Here is a 22,312-nt window from a genome sequence, read left to right on the forward strand (position 1 = left end):
CCTGGTAAATAGTACATGATTGCAGTAGCAGCATCAGTTGCCCAGGGCTCATATGATTAAACTCTTACACCTCCTATGGAAGTTAATTAGAAAGTGTGCCTTGATTTAAATCTTAGATTCACCCGCTAAAATCTGTGTCTTTGAGCAAATTCACTTTTAAAATATATTACATGAATTTGTATATGTGTGTGTGTGTGCGTGTGTGTGTGTGTGTGTGTGTGCGTGTGCGTGTGTGTGTGTGTGTGTGTGTGTGTGTGTGTGCGCGTGCGCATGCGCGCATATGAGTGTGGAGGTCGAGGGACAGCTTGTGGGGATTGGTTCTCTCCTTTGACCTGTTGTTCTGAGGAACAAACTCAGGTTGTCAGTCTTGGTGCTGAGCTCTTTCACTGTTTCCTCTTAAGTTTTATTCCTGTGAGAATATTTTGGTTGATACCACAAAATCTTCAGGCAAACTACAAGAAATGTCTTTTCTGTTTTTTTGTTAGGGAGATGGAATGTAGCGCATCAGGCTGCTATAGTAAAGACAAGTACAGCAAGGAGGAAAGTTTGCTTGCAGACGTTGCTTCATTAAGACATGAGCTGAAAATAACAGAATGGAGTTTGCAGAATTTAGGTGAAGAATTATCCAGGCAAGGAAATATAATTACATGTATAAATTGTAAAATGGCTAGATTTCATTATATGTTATGTTTAGTATGCTGCTGGACTAAAGCATAATTTTCTGTTCCTTTTTAATACAATATAGTTTGTGAAAATGGAAACATTAACATTTATATATTAAAAGCCCATCTTTAGTATGTCAAGAATCAATATAAAACATGTATCCAGAATGTTATTAATTTTTCACTGTTGTAGCTGCATTTTTACGCATGCAGTAAAGAGATTGAGGAAACTTAATTGTTCATGAAAACTAACCTAGATGTACTTACTGTATGGGACGCTCTGATTTTCATAACTATGGATCGAAGTTCTAATTATTTTCTTACATGTAGAAATTTGTGGTAAAAAACTATGGCAGAACTGAAATTATTTTTTCTTTGTTCAGCAGTGTTAGTCCAAGTGAAAATTCTGATTATGTGTGCACTCCTTCAAGATCTGAAAGGCTTATTTTGGAGGAACTTACCCAATCTAGCCGCCTGGGACATTTGAATTACCCACCTTACAAGAAAGTGTGTAAAACATCTGGTAGTACTGATTTTCAAAAGAAACCAAGAGATAAGGTTATTATTTTAAACCCTGATTATTTAAAGCCGTTTTTCTTTGCATGTCTTCTTCATGCTTTCACACTGTGGTCCTTCACTCTGGTCTTTGAGGTTGGGTTATAGTTGTTCTTTTAGAATGTTGTTGCGTGTGGGTGAGCATCCGCCTGCTGCCCTGTGCTGGAGGTCAGAAGAGGGCGCTGGGCCCTGGCGCGGGGGCTATGGACAGTGACTTCAGTTGTGAGCTTCTGTGTGGATGCCAGATATGGAACCCAGGTCCTTGAGGAAAGTAGCCAGTGCTCTTGATTGCTGAGCCATGCTCCTGGCTCCAGCTTCGTTCCTCGTAGAGCCTAACTTTCCATTCAACGACAACTGCACGGCTTAGAGGACAACTAAGTTTTAAAAACACAGTTACGAGTTTTTCAGTGGGGGCTGGAGAGATGGCTGGGAGGTTAAGCACACTGACTGCTCTTCCAAAGGTCCTGAGTTAGATTCCCAGCAGCCACGTGGTGGCTCACAGCCATCTGTAATGAGATCTGGCGCCCTCTTCTGGCCTGCAAGCACACATGGGGGCAGAGTACTGTATAAATAATAAATAAATAAAATGTTAAAAAAAAAGTTTTTCAATGTATCCAGCTGTGGTGGTGCACGCCTTTAATCCCAGCACACTGGAGTCAGAGGCAGACGGATCTCTGTGAGTTCAAGGCCAGCCTGGTCTACAAAGTGAGTCCAGGACAGCCAAGGTTACACAGAGAGACCTTGTCTCAAGAAACCAAACCAAAACAAAAAAAAAGTTTTTAATGTACTTATTGTGTAGAAATTGCCAGTATATATTATTTAATAAACAAAAATATAAAATGTTAGTTTTTGTACAAAGAGGAAAGGCAAGTGAGTAATTACTTACATGCATCTAGAGTCACTAGACAACTAAAAGTTTTACTGTAAAGTTATAATAAAAAGCCAGGCATGGTAGTGGCTCATGCCCATAATCCTAGTACTTGGAACACTGAGGCAGGAGGATTGCTGTGAGTTCCAGGACAGCCTGGCCTTGTATCAAACAACCAAACTAACAAACAAAAAGGCTGAGAATATATTTCAGTTGGTAGAGTGCTTGCTTAGTAGCCATGGGCCTTGGGTTTGGCTTTGAGCACCTCATAAACTGAACATGGTGACTCAGGAAGGAGGGTCAGAAGTTCAGGGTCACCCTGGGCTATGTAGGGAGGTTGAGGTCAGCTTCACCCAGAGAATCTGTCTCAAAAGAAAGAAAAAGTTAATGTGTAAAGCAGCTGCAAAAGAGGGCAGGAGTTTTTGTTGTTGGTTTTTTTTTTTTTTTTTGTTTTGTTTTGTTTTGTTTTGTTTTTGTTTTTCTTTTGAGAAAGAGTTTTGCTGTATAACCATCCAGGCTGTCATGGACTCGCTTTGTAGGCTAGGCTAGCCTGGAACTCTTAAGAGATCTGCCTGCCTCTGCCTTCCGAGTGCTGGGATTAAAGGTGTGCATCACTGTGCCGCCTGTTCCAGGATATGTTTTTATATGCTTTTTCTCTGTCTTTTTTTGTTTGTTTTTGTTCTTCGAGACAGGGTTTCTCTGTGTAGCCTTGGCTGTCCTGGACTTGCTTTGTGGACCAGGCTGCCTCTGCCTCCAGAGTGCTGGGATTAAAGGCGTGCACCACCACTGCACAGCTATATGCTTTCTCTTTTATGTAGCTTGATTTTATAATTTATGCCAAATAATTTTGTAGAAAAAATTGAAAATTATTCACAAAATTAAAATATTATTTTATATATTATGTTATAAAATTAGTAGCATCATAAAAGTACATGCATAACTTAAAGAATATTTGTCTTTATGGACTCCTTTCATACCCTTTTATACAGTGGGGCTGTGAACATCTTCTTCTGTTTGTTGGTTGGTTGGTTTTTCGAGACAGGGTCTCTCTGTGAGGCTTAGCTGTATTGGAGTTCCTTTGTAGCCCCGGCTGGCCTTGAACTCACAGCGATCCACCTGCCTCTGCTTCTCTGCGTGCCGGGATTACTGTGAGTAGAAAAGAGTGTTGTCTCACACATGTTTTATCAAAACTAATACTCAATGTCCTGAGTTGTTCCGTAATTTCAACAGCAGTCATTGCCATGTTTTGTTATATATAAACATCAGGAATTTAAGGAACATTGTTCTTTTCTTTATTTTCAGGTGCCCTTTCCATCTGCTTGTGTGGATCATGAGATTAAGAGCCTTCGAGAGAAGCTTAATAAACTCAGGCAGCAGAATGCGTGTTTGGTCACACAGAATCATTCTTTAATGACTAAAATAGAATCTGTCCACTTTGAATTGACACAATCTAAAGCAAAAGTATGTCTTGATGTATTAAGAGAATATTTATAATATTTTATGATTTATAGTTGAAAAATATTTATATTGCTTGTCTAGTAGGTAGAAATTTCTATATGCTAGTTGAATATTACAAGGATTAAAAAAATCATTATATCTGAAGATAATTTAAGAGAACTTTTAACTTTTTCATTTAGATAAATTAACTTCTTAAAATCTTATTGTTGGAAACTTAAAAAGCAGCAAAAGACGAGACTGGGAGTAGAAACGTGGGGCGACGCCTTTGTGTTGATCCCTTTATGTATCTCTCAGGGTCACCTCTGAGGCCTTTGCTAATGTCTTCCTAAAATAAGCACCCTACTTTTACCTTGCTGTTGGTGTTCTGGGAGTGGGAAAAGGGAGGGCAGTGACGCTGTACCATCTTTTCTTTTTTTCTTCAGGATGTCTTTCCTGTTCCTGACTCCATGTTCTAAGCTGACTTTTCAAGTATAAGCAGTTCTCATTGATATTTTCATTATTGACTAATTTAAGATTAATTCTCCAGCATTTATAGTGTGGATTTCTTCCCTGGCTGTGGGGTTACTATGCTTTTCTGAGTTATGTAGATTTTATTAAGCATGCTTTCTAAAAATCAGCTTTTAAGTCATAAAAATTAAATATATATACCTAATTTTCCACATTGGTCATATATATAAAATCTAAATTATGTGAAATTAATTTTCCTGGGTGATATTAAGAATTATTATGTGAGTTGACCCCAAATATACTGAGCTATGTGAGAGTAGTGGCAGGTCAAAGGCTGAGCCTGTCCATGATGATAGTGTGTACATACAAAAGCTGATCAAAAGAGCAGATAAGATGGTATTTTCACTTAGCCAGTGACGGAGGGGTTCTACTGAACCTTCTCCTCTGTCAAGGAAAGACTAAGATTTAGTTCCTGAAACAGTGCTGTAAAAGTTGTCTTTATGTTCTAGATGTCTTTGCTTGCGTCTGTGCAAGAGCAGGCAGCCAACATCCCAATCTTAGAAGAGCAGATTATAAATTTGGAAGCAGAAGTTTCAGCTCAAGATAAAGTTTTGAGGTAAATACACTGTGTAGCTTGAAATTTTTTATTTTATTTTATTTATTTATTTTTGGTTTTTTGAGACTGGGTTTCTCTGTGTATCCTTGGCTATCCTGGATTCGCTTTGTAGACCAGGCTGGCCTCGTACTCACAGTGATCCGCTTGCCTCTGCCTCCCGAGTGCTGGGATTAAAGGTGTGCACCACCACGCCCAGCTGAAAATTTTTATTTTGTACGTCTAATTTTTGTCTCTTATTTAGTATTGTCTCTTATTCTCAGTAAATCTTTGGTGACCTAATACTATCTTAGCATATCATTTTAGTTAATTATAGCTTCAGCCTACATGCAGATGGGTTATTTTTAGCTGAGGTGCTCATTTGTATACTTGTATTTAATATGAATTAGTTCATTTCTTTCCTATAATGTAATACATACTCATTATTGCAATGGAGTTTAAGTACAAGAATATGGTATTTTATCATTTACTCTTTTTTTTTTTTTCCCCTTGTTCTTCAAGACAGGGTTTCTCTGTGTATCCTTGGCTGTCCTGGACTCACTTTGTAGACCAGGCTGGCCTCGAACTCAGAGCGATCCACCTGCCTCTGCCTCCCCAAGTGCTGGATTAAAGGTATATGCCACCTTGCCCAGGTATTTTGAATTAATTTGGTGTTGGCCAACTACTCTTATGCATGGGGCCTGTCCTGGATTGTAGTTTGCAGTAACGGAGTGAAACCAGGGTTTATACCATTGAAGAAAAATGACTCCTGTTCTTTCAGAAACTATCAAACGGCAGTAGCCCCTCAGCTATGGGTAGGACTTTGTACCTAACTTCCTTTCTCCATCCGGAGTTTCCGGAAAACACTGTTTTCTCTAAAGTCACACACGACTCTCTAGCTCTTAAAATCCTGCTGTTCTCTTCCCTTCTGATCTCTGAGCCTTGATGTCCTTTAAGGCTGAGCACTCCATGGCCTCTTTCTCTGCACATTGAGCAGCTATAGGTCTCCGAATTGCCATCAACTTTAAGAAGTGTCTGACGGGGGTGAGTGATGCACTGATGGGTGTTAACAACTCATTAGGAATTGCTTTCATCCTATGTTCATCTAACAGAATAGTAGTAGGAGATTCTCTCACAAGGTTTATGAACAGTTTAGCCACAAGTTCTTAGCCTTGTTGACAGTGCTGCGTATGGCTTCTGCCTCATGGTCAGGCCTTGAATGCAAGGGGAAAGTCGGTTACTCCCTTAAGATCTGCGCCACTATTGCATCTGTGGGCATCTAGTAGGAGAGGCCGTAGTGCAGCTGGAGGGTTCAGCTTGATGAGGCTGATAACTTTTCTTCTCCAGCAGCACGAACAGAAGCGTGGAGCACTGTGAAAGCTAGTCAGTAGGGTACTCTTCCAGGTGAGCACTGGCTAGGTTTTCTCATGTTCTATTACTCAAGTGTGTAATGTCTTCAGCAGTAGGGTCTTAGCATCAAATTCAGGAGGGTAAACCAGGCGTGGTGGTGTATGTCGTTAATCCCAGCACTTGGGAGGCAGAGGCATGCGGCTCTCTCTACTTTTGAGACTAGCTTGGTCTACAGAGAGAGTTCCAGGACAGCCAAGGCTGCACACGGAGGAGCCCTGTCTTGTGTGTGTGTGGTAACTAAGAGCAATAGCAATAGCCTGTAAATTTGAGGTTCCATGGGCCCTTTGGCCAGTACCTCAAAAGAGGCTCTGTTGCTGGCATGGTAAGATGGGGCTTTTTTTTTAAGTGTGTGGTATCTATTTGGAGAACTGCACCCCTTTCTTGGGGATAACTCCATTATCTGTGTATTTTAGAAAGTTTCTATAATAGTAGGCTTCCATATGGCTTTTTCAAAGATCTTTAGTGTTAGCTATCCCTCTGTGTTCTCCCTACTCGGTCCTCCCATCGCCCACATCACTTAACCCTTCCAGTCTCATTTTTCTACCTTTTATAACATGTTGTCTCCCCTTTCTTGAAAGATTTGCTTTTCTGTATGCCCTTACTGGTTACCTTAACCTCTGTGGGTTTAAGAGAGGAGGCCTCACTGTGCTGGCCATAAGTCCTCATGCCTCAGTGTCACAGCTGGTTGGATGTAATTGGATGTTCTTACATTGGTTTCTTCACTGGGCTGGGTGGTGCTGTGAGCATGCCGTGCGCACGTGTGAAGGCTAGCACAGTCTGCTGAGTTACTTTACTCACTCCACATGGCCTCCAGGGATTGACCCTGAGTCGTCAGTGCTGGTGGCAAGCACCTTTGCCTCTTAGCAGCCTTGGGTGGTGTCCTGTCTGATGTGCCGTGTGCGTGCCTGCTGCTCATGGAGGCTTGTGTGGTGTCCTGTCTGATGTGCCGTGTGCGTGCCCGCTGCTCATGGAGGCCAGAAGATGCTGCCAGATTCCTTGGGCTTGAAGTTAAATAGTTGCTGAGAATCAAATCTTGGTATCTTGGAAAATCACCAAGTGTTCTTAGCTACTAAGTCATCTCGCCAGCCCCTGTTATTCTAATATTTTATTTTGATTGTCCTTAATACTCTAGGTAACTAAATGATAATTATCAACAAAAAACAAAAAAGTTCTTGCTCAGAATTTGTTACTTTTCCATTTTTTTGTTCTTCATTGGGTCGATCAGTCAAAACCACCTTTGGTTGTAGAAATGATAGCAATTATATTTGCTTCATTTCTGAAGTATGTAGTGCTTCTAGTTTATATGAACTATGTTTATTTTTGTAAACCCTGTAGTTGAGGATGACTTTGAGTTTCCGATCTTCCTGCCTTTGCCTCTTGAATGCTGTGAATATAACTGGTGCCACCGTGCTCACTCGGTGAGTATGAAATCTGATGGGAGCTTTTGCTTTACATGGCTTTCTCATTTGATGAAAATGTTCTTTTATGACCTATAAAAATCGTCTTCTTCCTTTTTTTTTTTCTTTTCTTCAAGACAGGGTTTCTCTGTGTATCCTTGGCTGTCCTCAACTCGCTTAGTAGACCAGGCTGGCCTCGAACTCACAGTGATCTGCCTGCTTGTGCCACCACACCTGGCTAATACAAATAGTTTTCTACTGATAATGTAAGAATATGCCTTTCTCATTATATATTTGTCTTTTTAACTTACAGATTTAATTATTCTTGAAGGAATTGTGCCACATTATTTTTATATTTCTCCAGTAATCATCTTAATAGTTTTTAAATTTTATTTATTTATTTATTCGAGACAGGGTCTCTCTGTGTAGTTGGCTGTCCTGGACTCGCTTTGTAGACCAGGCTGGCCTCGAACTCACAGCGATCCACCTGCCTCTGCCTCCCAAGTGCTGGGATTAAAGACATGCGCCACCACGCCCGGCTTAAAGTTTATTTTTTATTTATAGAGAAGCAGAAGATAAATTAGAGCAGAGTCAGAAAATGGTGATTGAAAAGGAGCACAGTTTACAAGAGGCCAAAGAGGAGTGCATAAAACTGAAGGTGGACTTACTTGAACAAAGTAAACAAGGGAAAAGGTATGTGGGATTTACATATTTGTAGTACTGAGAGTTGAACCTGTCGGTGATATATTGCTGCTGTACCACTGAGCCATGTCTCTTTAAAAGCAAATAACCTTTTAAAATGTATTTATTTATTTTATGTGCATTGATGTTTGGCCTGCATGTATGCCTGTGTGAGGGTGTCAGATATTGGAGTTATCGGATAGTTATGAGCTGCCATGTGCTTGCAGAGAATTGAACCCAGGTCCTCTGGAAGAGCAGTTAGTGCTCTTAACCACTGGGCCATCTCTCTAGCACCCTCTCCCCCCTCTTTTTTTTTTTTTTTTTTTTTTTCTGAGACAGGGTTTCTCTGTGTAGCCTTGGCTGTCCTGGACTCACTTTGTAGACCAGGCTGGCCTAGACTCACAGAGATATTTCTGCCTCTCCAAGTACTGGGATTATAGGCGTGTGCCACAGCACCTGGTTTAGGTTAGTTGGGTTATAAGTAAGGTACTCTCGGTTAATAAGATGGTAATAAAATATATTTGTAAAGAAAATTGAGCCTACACCACATGGTGGCTCGTAGCTGTCTATAATGTGATATGATGCCCTCTTCTGGCCTGCAGGTGTACATAGCAATAAATAAATCTTTAAAAAAGTAAATAGATAGTAAAAAATTTTAATTATTGTATAATTCATGTAGTTTAATATTCTAAAAGTCACACTTACTCAGATAACCTTAGTACTTGGATATTCGAAGAGATTTAGAATATAACAGCTAAAAATATGAAAAGAGAGTTGCCAGTTCTTCTGCAGCCCTTACATGAGAGGCTCTCTCTCTTCCCTCCATTTGTCCCCTTCCCTTCCTCTCCCTCCTTTGCTTCTCTGCTTTTCTTTCCTTGTGGTTAGAGTATTAACCTTGCTTTTGCCAGGGAAGAAAGGGAGTAGACGCATTGCAGTCAGTGAGTAGGGTGCGGAAGCGCAGGAAGCAGTACTGCCGAGTCAGGTCTGACCTCCCACCTCAGGGCATGTGTGTCACGTCACACAGCACATGTGTGGGGTCAGAGGACAGTCTGTGGACCTGGTTCTCGTTCTCCTGTGTGTGTCCTGACCGCTTGGTGGTGAGGGCCTTTACCACCCACCGAGCTCACTCCCCAGCCCCTTCTTGCTAATCTCTTGTGTCAGATGCCTGTCACACCTGGATTTGAAGTAACACTTGAATCAGAAAAGGCTCTGAGTGTATATATTTATATTTAGTACCAAAATATGTAACAAACCTAAAAGAATTTCAAGGAGAAAAACAAATCTACAGTAAAGGAATGATTTCACACATTTCAGAGGACCTGGTCCCGTTCCCAACACCCACATGGTATGCATACATACACTCACATCCACATGCACACAGCTGATGACTCATATATGAACAAAAAATTAAGCAAATACTAATAAAGAGGAAAAAACTTTAAAAAGAGGGGGCCTTGAAGAGGTTAACAGCACAACTACAAATCTTTATCAAGGGGCAGACATAATGGCACACATCTTTAATTCCAGCAGTTGGGAGGCAGAGGCAGGAGGATCTCTGTGAGTTCTAGGCCAGCCTGGTCTACATAGGGAGTTTCAGGACAGCCAGGACTACACAGAGAGATGCTGTCTTACAAAACCAAACCAAATCAAAAGAACCATGTAGGTCTAGGAAATTAATTATACTTTCACTTGAAATTTGTTTAAAGAAACTGAAATACCGAAAACAAAGTTCCTGAAGGGAAAGATTTAAGACTATAACTGCTGTAATTGGCCTTAGGTAGTAGAAGAGTCACAAGTTTCTTTTATACTAGAAAGGGCGTGATGGGTGTGATTTTAAATATAAAAAAGGTTATTGTATTGGGATGACATTGATTAATGGTTCTTAGTGCTCTTAGCTAAATAAGAGAAGCATGAAGAGATCAGGCTCCCAGGAGGCACAGGGTCTGCTTTAAACAGTGCACGGTGGTGGTTAGAGTCTAACTGCTCAGTTTTATATTAGTAAAATTATTGGTTTTGTTTTCGTTTTGAGACAGGGCCTCACTATATAACTCTGGATGGCCAAGACCTTACTATCTAGACCAGGCAGGCTTCCAACTGAAAGAGATCTGTTTGCAATGTCTACTGTAAGGTTTCTGTTTTTGTTGTTTTTGCTTTTTAAGTACCTTTTAAAAATTCATATAATCGGCTCAGAGGTTAAGAGCACTGTCTGTTCTTCCGAAGGTCCTGAGTTCAATTCCCAGCCACCTGTCTCCGTCTTCCCAGTGCAGAGATAACAGATACATGTATGCAGTACTGTCTCAAAAATTGAAGTGGAGAACAATTGAGGAAGAAACTTAAACTTGATAATGACCTTTGGTCTCCAAATGCATGTTCAAATACATGGATATGTAGCCGTGTACACGTGTGTACCCCTATACAAAAACATATACACCACACATGCCCATGCCCAACACATACCCACTTGCATGCAGACACATGGACATAGATTTGCTAAAGATTAACTTCTGAGTGCAGATAATTCCTTACTTTTCTTATTTCTTTTTTAAACTTCAGAGCAGAACGACAGAGGAATGAAGCACTGTATAACGCAGAAGAACTGAGCAAGGCTTTCCAGCAGTACAAAGAAAAAGTAGCTGAGAAACTGGAGAAGGTGAGACGAGCATTTGTTCACAGGCAGTGTCTTGTATTGCGTCCTCGTCTGACTCTGCCTCTTTTCAGTTGGCCCTATACAGAAATACGACGATCTATTATATGTAATGGAATATTATAGCATTACAGTATATGTTACATATAGTGACATAGTTAACTATAACATGTATATTAATGTGTGTGTATCGTGTGTACTACATTATGATAAATTATATAAACTTAATATCTTTAAATAATACAGTATCATAATAAAACCTAAATCAAATAAGACCACAGTTGAGATACTGACTTCAGAACAGAAATCTGACCAAGTAATATTGATATGAGGTTTCCATTTGATATAGTAATTTAAGCAAAGAAATTTAATGGTTCTGTGTTTTAAAAAGTCAAGAGAGCGGCTTCTTTAAGGAAAGTGTTAGACTAGGAAGTTACTGGCTAGGTGTGGTGGCGCACGCCTGTAATCCCAGCACTTGGAAGGCAGAGGCAGGCAGATCTCTGTGAGTCTGAGGTCAGCCTGGCTACAGAGTGAGTTCTAGGACATTCAAGGTTACACAGAAAATCCTTGTCTTGAAAAACAACAACAACATAAAAAAGTTACCATTGAGAATAGTTAGCTAAGATGTATTTACAAATTACACATTTGTTAGTTTAGCTGCAATTACCAGTGATCTCATATATGGGGCTCGAGCTGTCGCTCAGTGCTAGAGGACTTGTCTACTATGCGCTGGGCTCTAGGTTCAGTGACTAGTAGTGCCCAAAAAAAAAGAGTTATTTTGCATACTAGATTTAATACTAATTCTGGAAGATTTAGGGATATATATATATATATATAATACATAATGGTTATTATGAAAAGCTCACAGTCTACTGACACTGTTAAGTATGTAGAAAAATGATGTCAGCATTTTGGAAGAACATGCACAACCATGACTGGCAATAATAATTTTTTTAAATTATAAAGATGATTAATCTGAGTAGTAGTGAGAGATGTGAAAGCTGGAAAATAGGTGAGATCCAGTGAGAACTTGGGTACATTAGAATGAGATAGTAAGTGAGATACAGTGTTCCTAGGGTGTCAATTTAAATAACTGGTGAATGTTGTTGTTGAGAATGTTGCAGGGTACCCAGCTGCAGGGGAGTCACATCCCTAGATATAGTCTAAAGGTTGGTGGAAAGTGAGAGGAAGATGAAAGGTGTAATATGGAAGATTAAAAAAATACAACAACTTTCGAAATGTATTGACAAATGATCAAAAAAGTTAAGGAAGTAGATAAATATAGAAAAGCTGAGGCAATTGAGCAATTAAAAAACCCAGTTAGGCAAAATATATAGATGTATAACATTGTTATATTGGGACAGATAATTTTGTATAATTAACGTGTGCTAGTTTAGAAAAAGATCATTAAAAAAGCTGTCAGTATCAGATGTCTCATCTTTGTCAAGTTGTGACGAGTGAGACGGCTATTTAAAACGCAGACGCTCTGCAGTGGGCGAAAAGAAATAGGAAAAGTAGCTGAGTGTTGTTCATATAAAGTGAACAGGACTTAAGCAATAAGGAGCAGGGACAGAAAGAAGCTGAGCTCAGGACGGGGGTCAGGACCGGGGTAGCCTGAGCTCAGGAAAGGGGGTCAGGACTGGGGTAGCCTGAGCTGTGAGGAGGGTTGAAGGGCAAAGACAAGAGCATAATAAAAAGTGAGCAGCTCGTAAAAGAAAGTGCCAAGGGCCAGAGTCTGTAAGCTCAGTGTATTACTGGCATGAAGAGGAAGACTTGACGCTGTCAGTCATTAGCTACTGAAGGAGAGAGACTCATTCAGCATTTCTTTGCTGTGAAGTTGTAAATGCCATTTATATTCATTCATTATTCACTCATTCATTCATTCTCTCTCCCTCCCTCCCTCTGTGTGTGTGTGTGTACACGCGCGCACACACACACACACACACAGCAGTGTATATGAGGCAGTCAGAAGATAACTTCCTGGAATTGTTTTTCTCTTTCCACCTTTATATATTGTCTTAATTCCTTTCAGTTGCTGTGACAAAATATCATGACCAAGGCAGTTTATAGAAGAGAGCTTATGATTTGGGGCTCATGGTCCCAGATGGTTAGAGTCCATGGTGGCAGAACCAGCTGAGAGCCCACATCTGGATCCGCAGCAGGAAGGCAGAGAACACATCGGAAATAATGGCAGTCTTTTGAAACCCTAAAGCCCACTCCCAGTGACACACCTCTTTCTCTCAGGCTACAGCTCCCAATCCTCCCCAGACAGTTCCATCATCCTGGGACCAGCTGTTCAAGCAGGAGCCTCTGGGGGCTGTTCTCATTTAAACCAGTGACGTGGGTTCCAGGGAGGAAGCCCGTTGTCAGGCTTGCATTGTTAAGCAGCAGGTACCTATACCTACTGAGCTATCTTGTTGGCCTGTGAATTTTTTATTGGGAGTATTTAATTTTTTTTTAATTAAAATTTTGGCTGGGTATGGTGGTACATGCCTGTAATGCCAGCACTCAGGGAAGCAGAGGCAGGCAAATCTCTGTGATTTTAAGGCCAGCTTGGTCTACAAAATGAGTCTAAGACAGCCAAGGCTACACATAGAAACCCTGTCTCAAAAAAACAAACAAAATTAAAAAATTTGAAACACATGCACTGCAGGGCATCTCTTAATTACTTGGATGTACAATCCCTATTTGAATTGCTTGCCTGGTTCATGTTTGGCCTGAGCATTTTGCTTTCAGGTGACATGTTCTGTCAACCTGTTATTGCCCGGAAGGATTTCTGAGTGAGTCGTAATGCCTTCCTTCCTGTCTTTTGTGTTATGTTGTTTCTTTTCACTATAGGTCCAGGGACCTAAACATAAGAAGTGCTTAGCTTATTCCTGTTTCTTTCCCAAACCAATACTCCTGGTTTTAGCTTGAAACAACGTAAAGCCTATGATTAAATTAGTATATTTACTTAAATCTTTTGATTTAGGTTCAAGCTGAAGAAGAAATACTAGAAAAAAATCTTAGTAACTGTGAAAAGGAAAATAAAAGGCTTCAAGGAAAATGTAATCTGTATAAAAGTGAACTTGATATTTTGAAAGAGAAATTCAGGTATGTTATTATGCAAAAATATTTTTGATGTGCAAATGGGAAGAAAGGAAACATTTAAATACATTTTTTACTGTAAATATGGACTTTCATGTACTGTAGATTTATGGCTGAAACCTCTCTATGTGTAAAGCTGTCATTTTAAAGATAACAAAACATCTTATTTCTAACATATTTGTAAATACAGAATACTAGAGATTAGCATAGACAAAGTGTTAGAGTGTAAGCACATTATCCAGCTAGTAAAGTTGCTTAAACAGGAAGAAAATCACCAAATGCAATTTCTTTTGAAGAATATTATAAAAGAAGAGACAGAGGCTCAGAGAGTAGCCATTATTTTCTGTATTCATTAAGGTAGATTAGGCACTGGTGAGGTGTCTTAACCGGCACAGGCACTTGCTGTGTAAGTCTGCTGATCTGAGTTTGTTGTTGGCGCCCACAAAAAAATAGAAGGAGAGTAGCCCCTCTGTGAGTGCCGCAGCCAGCCTCCCACTCGCCTTCTACTCTGCCCTCGCACACACTAACAATGATGAGTACATTTTTTAAAAATGTAAGTTAATTTAGATTAAAGATGATCTGGTGCTCTATAAAATATAATTTTTTTCTTAACTAATAATTTGTTCAACTTTCAGAAGGTAATATTAAATCCATTTTCTTCATCTCAGACTATTAATTTAAGGTGGAGAGAGCAATCAAAACTTTTTTTTTGTCTAATTGTATAGTTATAGCACGTTTTTCTTAAGGTAGGTACATTTAGTATTTTTGCCTTGGTAGATACATTAGTAGAGTAATTCCTGTGGCCTCACGCTGTCAGTTACAGCTTGTACTTTGAGAAGTGAAATGCTGCTAAGTACACTCTGACGAAATGGTTGATCACTAAAGTTTTTGTTTTATAGTTTATATAGTAGCGTTTGAAAAAAATGTTTTTATTTTAAATTTTGTATATGTCTGTGTCTGTCTTCGGGGAAGGCTGTGCTTGTGAGTACCGTATCCTCAGGGCTAGAAGAGGGTGTTTGCTGGGTTTCTAAAGCTGGAGTTACAGGACCCTATACGGGTACGGAGAACTGAGCTTGGGTCTTTTGTAAGACCATTGAGCCATTTCTTCAGTACCTTATCTGTATAAAATCATTTTTATGTTTAGAATGTTCTTTTATGACATTTCCCCCACCTACCAATACTTGAGATTAAATCCATGACCTTGCAGATGTCATACAAATAATCTAATACTGATCTGTCTCCCTGGCCCACTAATTACATTGACATTTTTATATTTATATTTAAAAAACTTATTATTTGACAGTTCCATATGTGTACGTAATATATTCTGGTTATTCTCTTCCCCCACTCTCTCACCTCCCTCCTCCATTTTCTCAGCTCCACTTCCCAAGTCTCATTCTCATGTTCGTGTTGTTGTGTGACCAGGGCTGTCTCTGTGTCCGTGTGTCTGGCGGGCTCACCAGCAGTATACAGCTGAAGACATTAACTCCCTCCTTCCAAATCCATCAGTAGTCTGCAGTTCCCCAGGGAGGAGCAGGACCCCATTGTCCCTCCTGCTTCTGGCTTCTAACAGACCCAGACTGTGCAGGCATAGTGCAGGCAGTGACAGCTTCTAACAGACCCAGTGTGTGCAGGTGCCGGCAGCTTCTAACAGACCCAGTGTGTGCAGGCATAGTGTAGGCAGTGGCAGCTGCTGTGCACTCGTGATCGTAATGGATGCTTCATGCCCAGAAGTTAACATTTTGTAGCTCTTTGAGTTTTTCTCCTTTTCACATGATGTTGGTTGGCTGTGAGTTTGTCATAGATAACCTTTATTCGGTTGAGGTATGTTTCTTCCATCCCTATTCTCTTAAGGAATTTTATTATGAAAAGATACTGGATTTTGTCAAAGGTGTTTTCTGTATCTGTTGAGATATCATGAGATTTCTGCCTATGTCCATATAGTTTATTATATTTGCATATATTAAACTCTCTCCCTGCACGTCAGGAATAAAGCCAACCTCATCTCTGATTTTTATTATTGTGGGTCTTTCCTTTCTTTTGATTACAGTTTTCCAATCTTTTTTGTCTTTTTTTTTATATATATATATTTTTGTTTTGTTTTTATTACTTGTGTGTGTGCCGTTTTACGTGTGGTGCAGATGCTGCGTGTAGTGGCCCACAGAAACAGAAGGTGCCATTGACTCTCCTGCTGGAGCTACAGGCAGCCGTGGCCACCTGATGGTGCTGAGTAGCAGATGCCTTTCCTTTCTGAGTTGTCTCTGCAGCCTTTGTTTATCTTTTCAAAGAACCTACTCTTTGTTTCATTGACTCTTTGGTTTTTTGTTTTTTGTTTGGCTTCCATTTTAGTAATTTCCTTCTTGTTTTTTGTTTGGTTTGGTTTTTCTAGATGGTTTCTCTGTGTAACAGCCTTGGATGTCCTGGAACTCCCAGAGATCTGTGTGCCTCTGCCTCCCAGGTGCTAGGATTAAAGCATACATCACTATTTCTGGTTATTTCTGCCTAGCTTTAATCATTTCTCTCTGTAATAAAAATTTTTTTAATTTTGGTTTGTTTTTTCAAGACTTTTGTTTTGTTTTGTTTTGTCTTTGTACTTCAATCCAGGGTTCCTCTGTGTATCCCTGGCTGTACTAGAACTCACTCTATAGATCAGAGTAGCCTCAGGTCTACCTGACTCCACTTCCTGAGTGCCAGGACCAAAGGTGTGCACCACCAAGCCCAGCATAAATTTTTTTATTTGTAATTTGTTCTCAGAGGAAATTTAGTCTAGAACCATACAGTTTATGTGGAAGTTTACTTAGCAAAGCAAAGTAAAACATGCACATGAAAGAGATTGGAGTGGGTTGTCCTGAGGGGGCAGGGTAATAGCGCTCAGTTCTGTGTGTGGAAACACATATTAATGAAGTGAATGGTATATTCATGTGGTTATGGTAACCTGTTTTCCTCTCCCAGATCATGGTGAATAAGGTCTTGCCATAATCCCCTTGAAAATCTACAAAGATGAGAGGGGCAGTTGTCAAAACCACAATGTAAGTGGTGTAGTGATGACGCACGTGTGGCAGGCAGTTAGGAAACTGCCCTAGGATCTCAGTTTCTCCTCAGCGGGAAGAATCTAATTGCAGCTTTAGGGCCGTTTAGCCGCAATGAGGCATTCTGACGATCAGGACACAGCTCCTGCAGTTCCCTGCTTACCTCAGAGCTCACGCTTTGTCTCCCAGTTGTTACCCTCTCCTTTCTCTCTTTGTTCCTTTCTTGGAAAGGCAGATTTGCACGCTGTAGCCCAGGCTGGTCTGCATGCTCTGTACAGCGATGCGGCCTCATCCCTTGGTTGCTGGAAATGCATGTGCGCTCCTGTGCTGGCCTTCCTAACTCATATCCATAGGACAGTGCGTTTCGTCATTGTGACTACTCTTCAGTATGCTGCTGTTGTCGGTATGCTGCTGTGGTCGGTGTGCTGCTGTTGTTGTCGGTGTGCTGCTGTTGTTGTCGGTGTGCTGCTGTGGTCGGTGTGCTGCTGTTTGTTGTTGTGTGCTGCTGCTTGTGGCGGTGTGCTGCTGTGGTCGGTGTGCTGCTGTGGTCAGTGTGCTGCTGTTGTTGTCGGTGTGCTGCTGTGGTCGGTGTGCTGCTGTGGTCAGTGTGCTGCTGTGGTCGGTGTGCTGCTATTGTCGGTGTGCTGCTGTTGTTGTCGGTGTGCTGCTGTGGTCGGTATGCTGCTGTTGTCGGTGTGCTGCTGTGGTCAGTGTGCTGCTGTGGTCGGTGTGCTGCTGTTGTTGTCGGTGTGCTGCTGTTGTTGTCGGTGTGCTGCTGTGGTCGGTGTGCTGCTGTTGTTGTTGGTGTGCTGCTGCTGTGGTCGGTGTGCTGCTGTGGTCGGTGTGCTGCTGTGGTCGGTGTGCTGCTGTTGTTGTCGGTGTGCTGCTGTGGTCGGTGTGCTGCTGTTGTTGTCGGTGTGCTGCTGTGGTCGGTGTGCTGCTGTGGTCGGTGTGCTGCTGTGGTCGGTGTGCTGCTGTGGTCGGTGTGCTGCTGTTGTTGTTGGTGTGCTGCTGCTGTGGTCGGTGTGCTGCTGTGGTCGGTGTGCTGCTGTGGTCGGTGTGCTGCTGTTGTTGTCGGTGTGCTGCTGTTGTTGTCGGTGTGCTGCTGTGGTCGGTGTGCTGCTGTTGTTGTTGGTGTGCTGCTGCTGTGGTCGGTGTGCTGCTGTGGTTGGTGTGCTGCTGTTGTTGTCGGTGTGCTGCTGTTGTCGGTATGCTGCTGTGGTCGGTGTGCTGCTGTTGTTGTCGGTGTGCTGCTGTGGTCGGTGTGCTGCTGTTGTTGTCGGTGTGCTGCTGTTGTTGTCGGTGTGCTGCTGTGGTCGGTGTGCTGCTGTGGTCGGTGTGCTGCTGTGGTCGGTGTGCTGCTGTGGTCGGTGTGCTGCTGTTGTTGTCGGTGTGCTGCTGTTGTTGTCGGTGTGCTGCTGTGGTCGGTGTGCTGCTGTTGTTGTCGGTGTGCTGCTGTGGTCGGTGTGCTGCTGTTGTTGTCGGTGTGCTGCTGTTGTTGTCGGTGTGCTGCTGTGGTCGGTGTGCTGCTGTGGTCGGTGTGCTGCTGTGGTCGGTGTGCTGCTGTGGTCGGTGTGCTGCTGTGGTCGGTGTGCTGCTGTGGTCGGTGTGCTGCTGTGGTCGGTGTGCTGCTGTTGTTGTCGGTGTGCTGCTGTGGTCGGTGTGCTGCTGTGGTCGGTGTGCTGCTGTGGTCGGTGTGCTGCTGTTGTTGTTGGTGTGCTGCTGTGGTCGGTGTGCTGCTGTTGTTGTCGTGTGCGCTGTGTTGGTGTGCCGGTGGTCGGTGCTGCTGTGTGGTCGGTGTGCTGCTGTGGTCGGTGTGCTGCTGTGGTCGGTGTGCTGCTGTGTTGTCGGTGTGCTGCTGTGGTCGGTGTGCTGCTGTGGTCGGTGTGCTGCTTGTGGGTCGGTGTGCTGCTGTTGTTGTTGGTGTGCTGCTGTGGTCGGTGTGCTGCTGTGGTCAGTGTGCTGCTGTGGTCGGTGTGCTGCTGTTGTTGTCGGTGTGCTGCTGTTGTTGTCGGTGTGCTGCTGTGGTCGGTGTGCTGCTGTGGTCGGTGTGCTGCTGTTGTTGTTGGTGTGCTGCTGTTGTTGTCGGTGTGCTGCTGTTGTTGTCGGTGTGCTGCTGTGGTCGGTGTGCTGCTGTGGTCGGTGTGCTGCTGTTGTTGTTGGTGTGCTGCTGCTGTGGTCGGTGTGCTGCTGTGGTCGGTGTGCTGCTGTGGTCGGTGTGCTGCTGTTGTTGTCGGTGTGCTGCTGTTGTTGTCGGTGTGCTGCTGTGGTCGGTGTGCTGCTGTTGTTGTTGGTGTGCTGCTGCTGTGGTCGGTGTGCTGCTGTTGTTGTCGGTGTGCTGCTGTGGTCGGTGTGCTGCTGTGGTCGGTGTGCTGCTGTGGTCGGTGTGCTGCTGTGGTCGGTGTGCTGCTGTTGTTGTCGGTGTGCTGCTGTGGTCGGTGTGCTGCTGTGGTCGGTGTGCTGCTGTGGTCGGTGTGCTGCTGTGGTCGGTGTGCTGCTGTTGTTGTCGGTGTGCTGCTGTGGTCGGTGTGCTGCTGTTGTTGTTGGTGTGCTGCTGTGGTCGGTGTGCTGCTGTTGTTGTCGGTGTGCTGCTGTTGTTGTCGGTGTGCTGCTGTGGTCGGTGTGCTGCTGTGGTCGGTGTGCTGCTGTGGTCGGTGTGCTGCTGTGGTCGGTGTGCTGCTGTTGTTGTCGGTGTGCTGCTGTGGTCGGTGTGCTGCTGTTGTTGTCGGTGTGCTGCTGTGGTCGGTGTGCTGCTGTTGTTGTCGGTGTGCTGCTGTGGTCGGTGTGCTGCTGTGGTCGGTGTGCTGCTGTTGTTGTCGGTGTGCTGCTGTGGTCGGTGTGCTGCTGTGGTCGGTGTGCTGCTATTGTCGGTGTGCTGCTGTTGTCAGTTTGCTGCTGTTGTCAGTATGCTGCTGTGGTCAGTGTGCTGCCCTTTTGTTTAGGGGTTTTTTGCTCTTTTCTGCTTTTTCCTTTCTTGTTATCGTGTCCTTGGTTTAAAGTGAGAGCATGTAAAGATGATTATTAAAAATGAGTGCACATTTTACTTTCATTTTAATGCTTTTTTTCTTTATAGGCAGTTAAAAGAAGAGCATAACAGTGGAAAAGAAAAATTGAGAATTATGGCCATGAAGCATTCAGCAGTCATGTCACAGCTGACTGAGTCCAGGCAGTGCATTCTGAAGTTGGAGAATGAGTTGGAGGACAGAGACGAGATATTACGAGAAAAAATTTCTTTAATAAATGAAAACCGAGAACTGAAGGTTCGTGTCGCAACACAGAATGAACGACTGGATTTGTGCCAGCAGGACATTGATAGCTCAAGGCTGGAACTGAGGAATTTAGAAAACCTGATATCCAAGACACCAGTAAGTGTATGTGAAAAGAAATGTAGTACACGTGACTGTGCAGCAGGGAAGGAAGCTCGCTGGTTCACAGAGCACCGGTTTGTGATTGCTTTACTACTGATGTTCTTCGACTTGTTTTTCACACAGTTTTTTGTCTAGTACCTAGTTTTCCCCTCACACTCTTAGTCTCTGAGATGTCATATATAAGAACTGCACAAATTTTTGAAGAGTTTTAATAGATATTATCTATATTGAAAATTCATTCCTTTAAATTATACTATTAAGGCAGTTTTAGTAAAGCTACAAGTTTGTAACAGTCACCACAACCCAGTTTTACATAGTTCTGTCATCCTGAAGCATCCCTTGTGCCTCCTTACAATTAGGCACCCTACCTTGGAAAACCAGTAGTAGTTTGTATGTCTTTTGTGAACATTTCATATAAATAAAGTTATAACAACATGTGGGGGGTTTTTTCCATCTGTTATTTTTCATATTTTTAGGGTCATTCATATTGAGACAAATTAGTATTTTATTTCTTCTTAGTATTGAATAGTATTCAGTTGTGTGAATTTAGTGTTATTTAAGCATCAACTGGTGAACATTTGGGCTATTTCTGCTTTTAGTCTGTATAAATGGTGCTTTTGTGAATATTGGCATACTCCAGCCCCCAGAAGTCTTTTAGTTAACATGTTCCAATTCCTCTATGATAGATACCTAAGAGTAAAATTTCTGGGAAATACTGTAAATTTATGTCAAAGTGTCTTCTAAAACGCCTACACACTTAGAACTCTGGGAGCAGCAATTGTTGTTCCTTTTCATCCTTGTTGACATTTGTTGTGTGTCTTGCTGTACTCATCTTAGTCTGTATGAACTGCTGTTTTTCTATGGTTTTAACTTTTATTTTTCTAATGGCTAATGTTGAGCAACTATATGTGTGCTTATTAGGTTAGCATGGAATTTAAAATATTCATGTATGTCAGTGAGATTAGAAAGGTGAAGAAATTTGACATTGAGTGGTGTGAAATAAAGGTAAGAATGAGAAAATTACACACATGCCATGGTTTGTTTCACTTAAGAAGCTGGAGAGGTGGCTCAGAGGTTAAGAGCACTGGCTGTCCTTCCAGAGGCCCTGAGTTCAGTTCCCAGCACCCACATAGTGGCACCTCTATAGTGAGATCTGGTGCCCTCTTCTGGTGGGCAGGCATGCACCCTGGAACAATACTGTATCCATAATAATAACAACAGTAATGAAAAGAATGGATGGTAGACTGCATGGCAGATTTTACTACTTTTAAAGTATTGTCAGTCATGGAACAATAAAGCTGAGAGGAAATTGAAAAACATCAGATTTGATAATGTCATTTCACTAGTAAAATATATGGGAAATACTAGCCCAGCGAGCAACTAGCAGGAATAGGTTCTAAGCTCCTTGCCTTTCCTTTATCTGCTTTTCTCAGGTGTTATCTACCAAGATTTCAGTACACTATTTGTGCCTTTTAAGGCTGAGACATGGAGATATGTATTCACTCTAATGTAATCACTTTAGACTGGGTGCTCATGATGCTTATTTTAAATTGAAACCCTTATTTGCTCTCGGTGTCAGGGTTGATTTCACATATGATTCTAAAAGTGGCTACAATACATATGTGATCTTTTGTTTCATAAAGTACTAAGTGATTTGGAAATGTGAAATTTCCAAATGTTTTTTGTTTGAAGGTTTTAGTCATTGAATGCTTTGCTGTTTGTCATAACTATTTTTTTAAAGATATATTTTACTTACATGTATGTCTGTGAGAGGGTGCCAGATTCTCTTGAACTGAATTGACAGTTGAGAGCTGCCGTGTGGGTGCTGGGAATTGAACCCAGGTCCTCTGGAAGAGCAGCGACTGCTCTTAACTCGCTGAGCTCTCTCCAGCCCCATGTCATAACTACTTTTAAAAATTCTGTAGTATTTATATATTATTCCTATCCTTATTTCAGATATAGCTACATATAAATGCACCTAGAAAGATTAAGTATTGTTTTGAAATATATTCACATTGATTTGCATAACTCAAATATGCTTATATATTCTACTTATAGATACCAGCTTGTTTCCATGAAGTTCATGTAGTATTAAGAAAACAGTTGTATCATAT

At 42.0% G+C, this 22,312-nt stretch overlaps 1 protein-coding gene across 1 annotated transcript in view; it reads left to right on the forward strand.

Annotated features, from left to right (window-relative positions):
- Nucleotides 1-314: 314 nt before the first annotated feature.
- Ccdc18 (coiled-coil domain containing 18) overlaps nucleotides 315-22,312 on the forward strand; it is an 80,448-nt gene continuing 58,450 nt past the window's right edge. Inside the window, exons 1-8 of the mRNA XM_051170820.1 lie at nucleotides 315-629; nucleotides 1,049-1,220; nucleotides 3,388-3,546; nucleotides 4,500-4,606; nucleotides 7,954-8,082; nucleotides 10,624-10,720; nucleotides 13,686-13,807; nucleotides 19,904-20,195. Of these exons, the coding sequence (XP_051026777.1) occupies nucleotides 490-629; nucleotides 1,049-1,220; nucleotides 3,388-3,546; nucleotides 4,500-4,606; nucleotides 7,954-8,082; nucleotides 10,624-10,720; nucleotides 13,686-13,807; nucleotides 19,904-20,195 (1,218 nt within the window). The 5' untranslated portion in view covers nucleotides 315-489. The remainder of the gene's footprint in view (nucleotides 630-1,048; nucleotides 1,221-3,387; nucleotides 3,547-4,499; nucleotides 4,607-7,953; nucleotides 8,083-10,623; nucleotides 10,721-13,685; nucleotides 13,808-19,903; nucleotides 20,196-22,312) is intronic.

This window comes from Acomys russatus, chromosome 28 (assembly GCF_903995435.1).
Source record: "Acomys russatus chromosome 28, mAcoRus1.1, whole genome shotgun sequence".
NCBI lineage: Eukaryota > Metazoa > Chordata > Mammalia > Rodentia > Muridae > Acomys > Acomys russatus.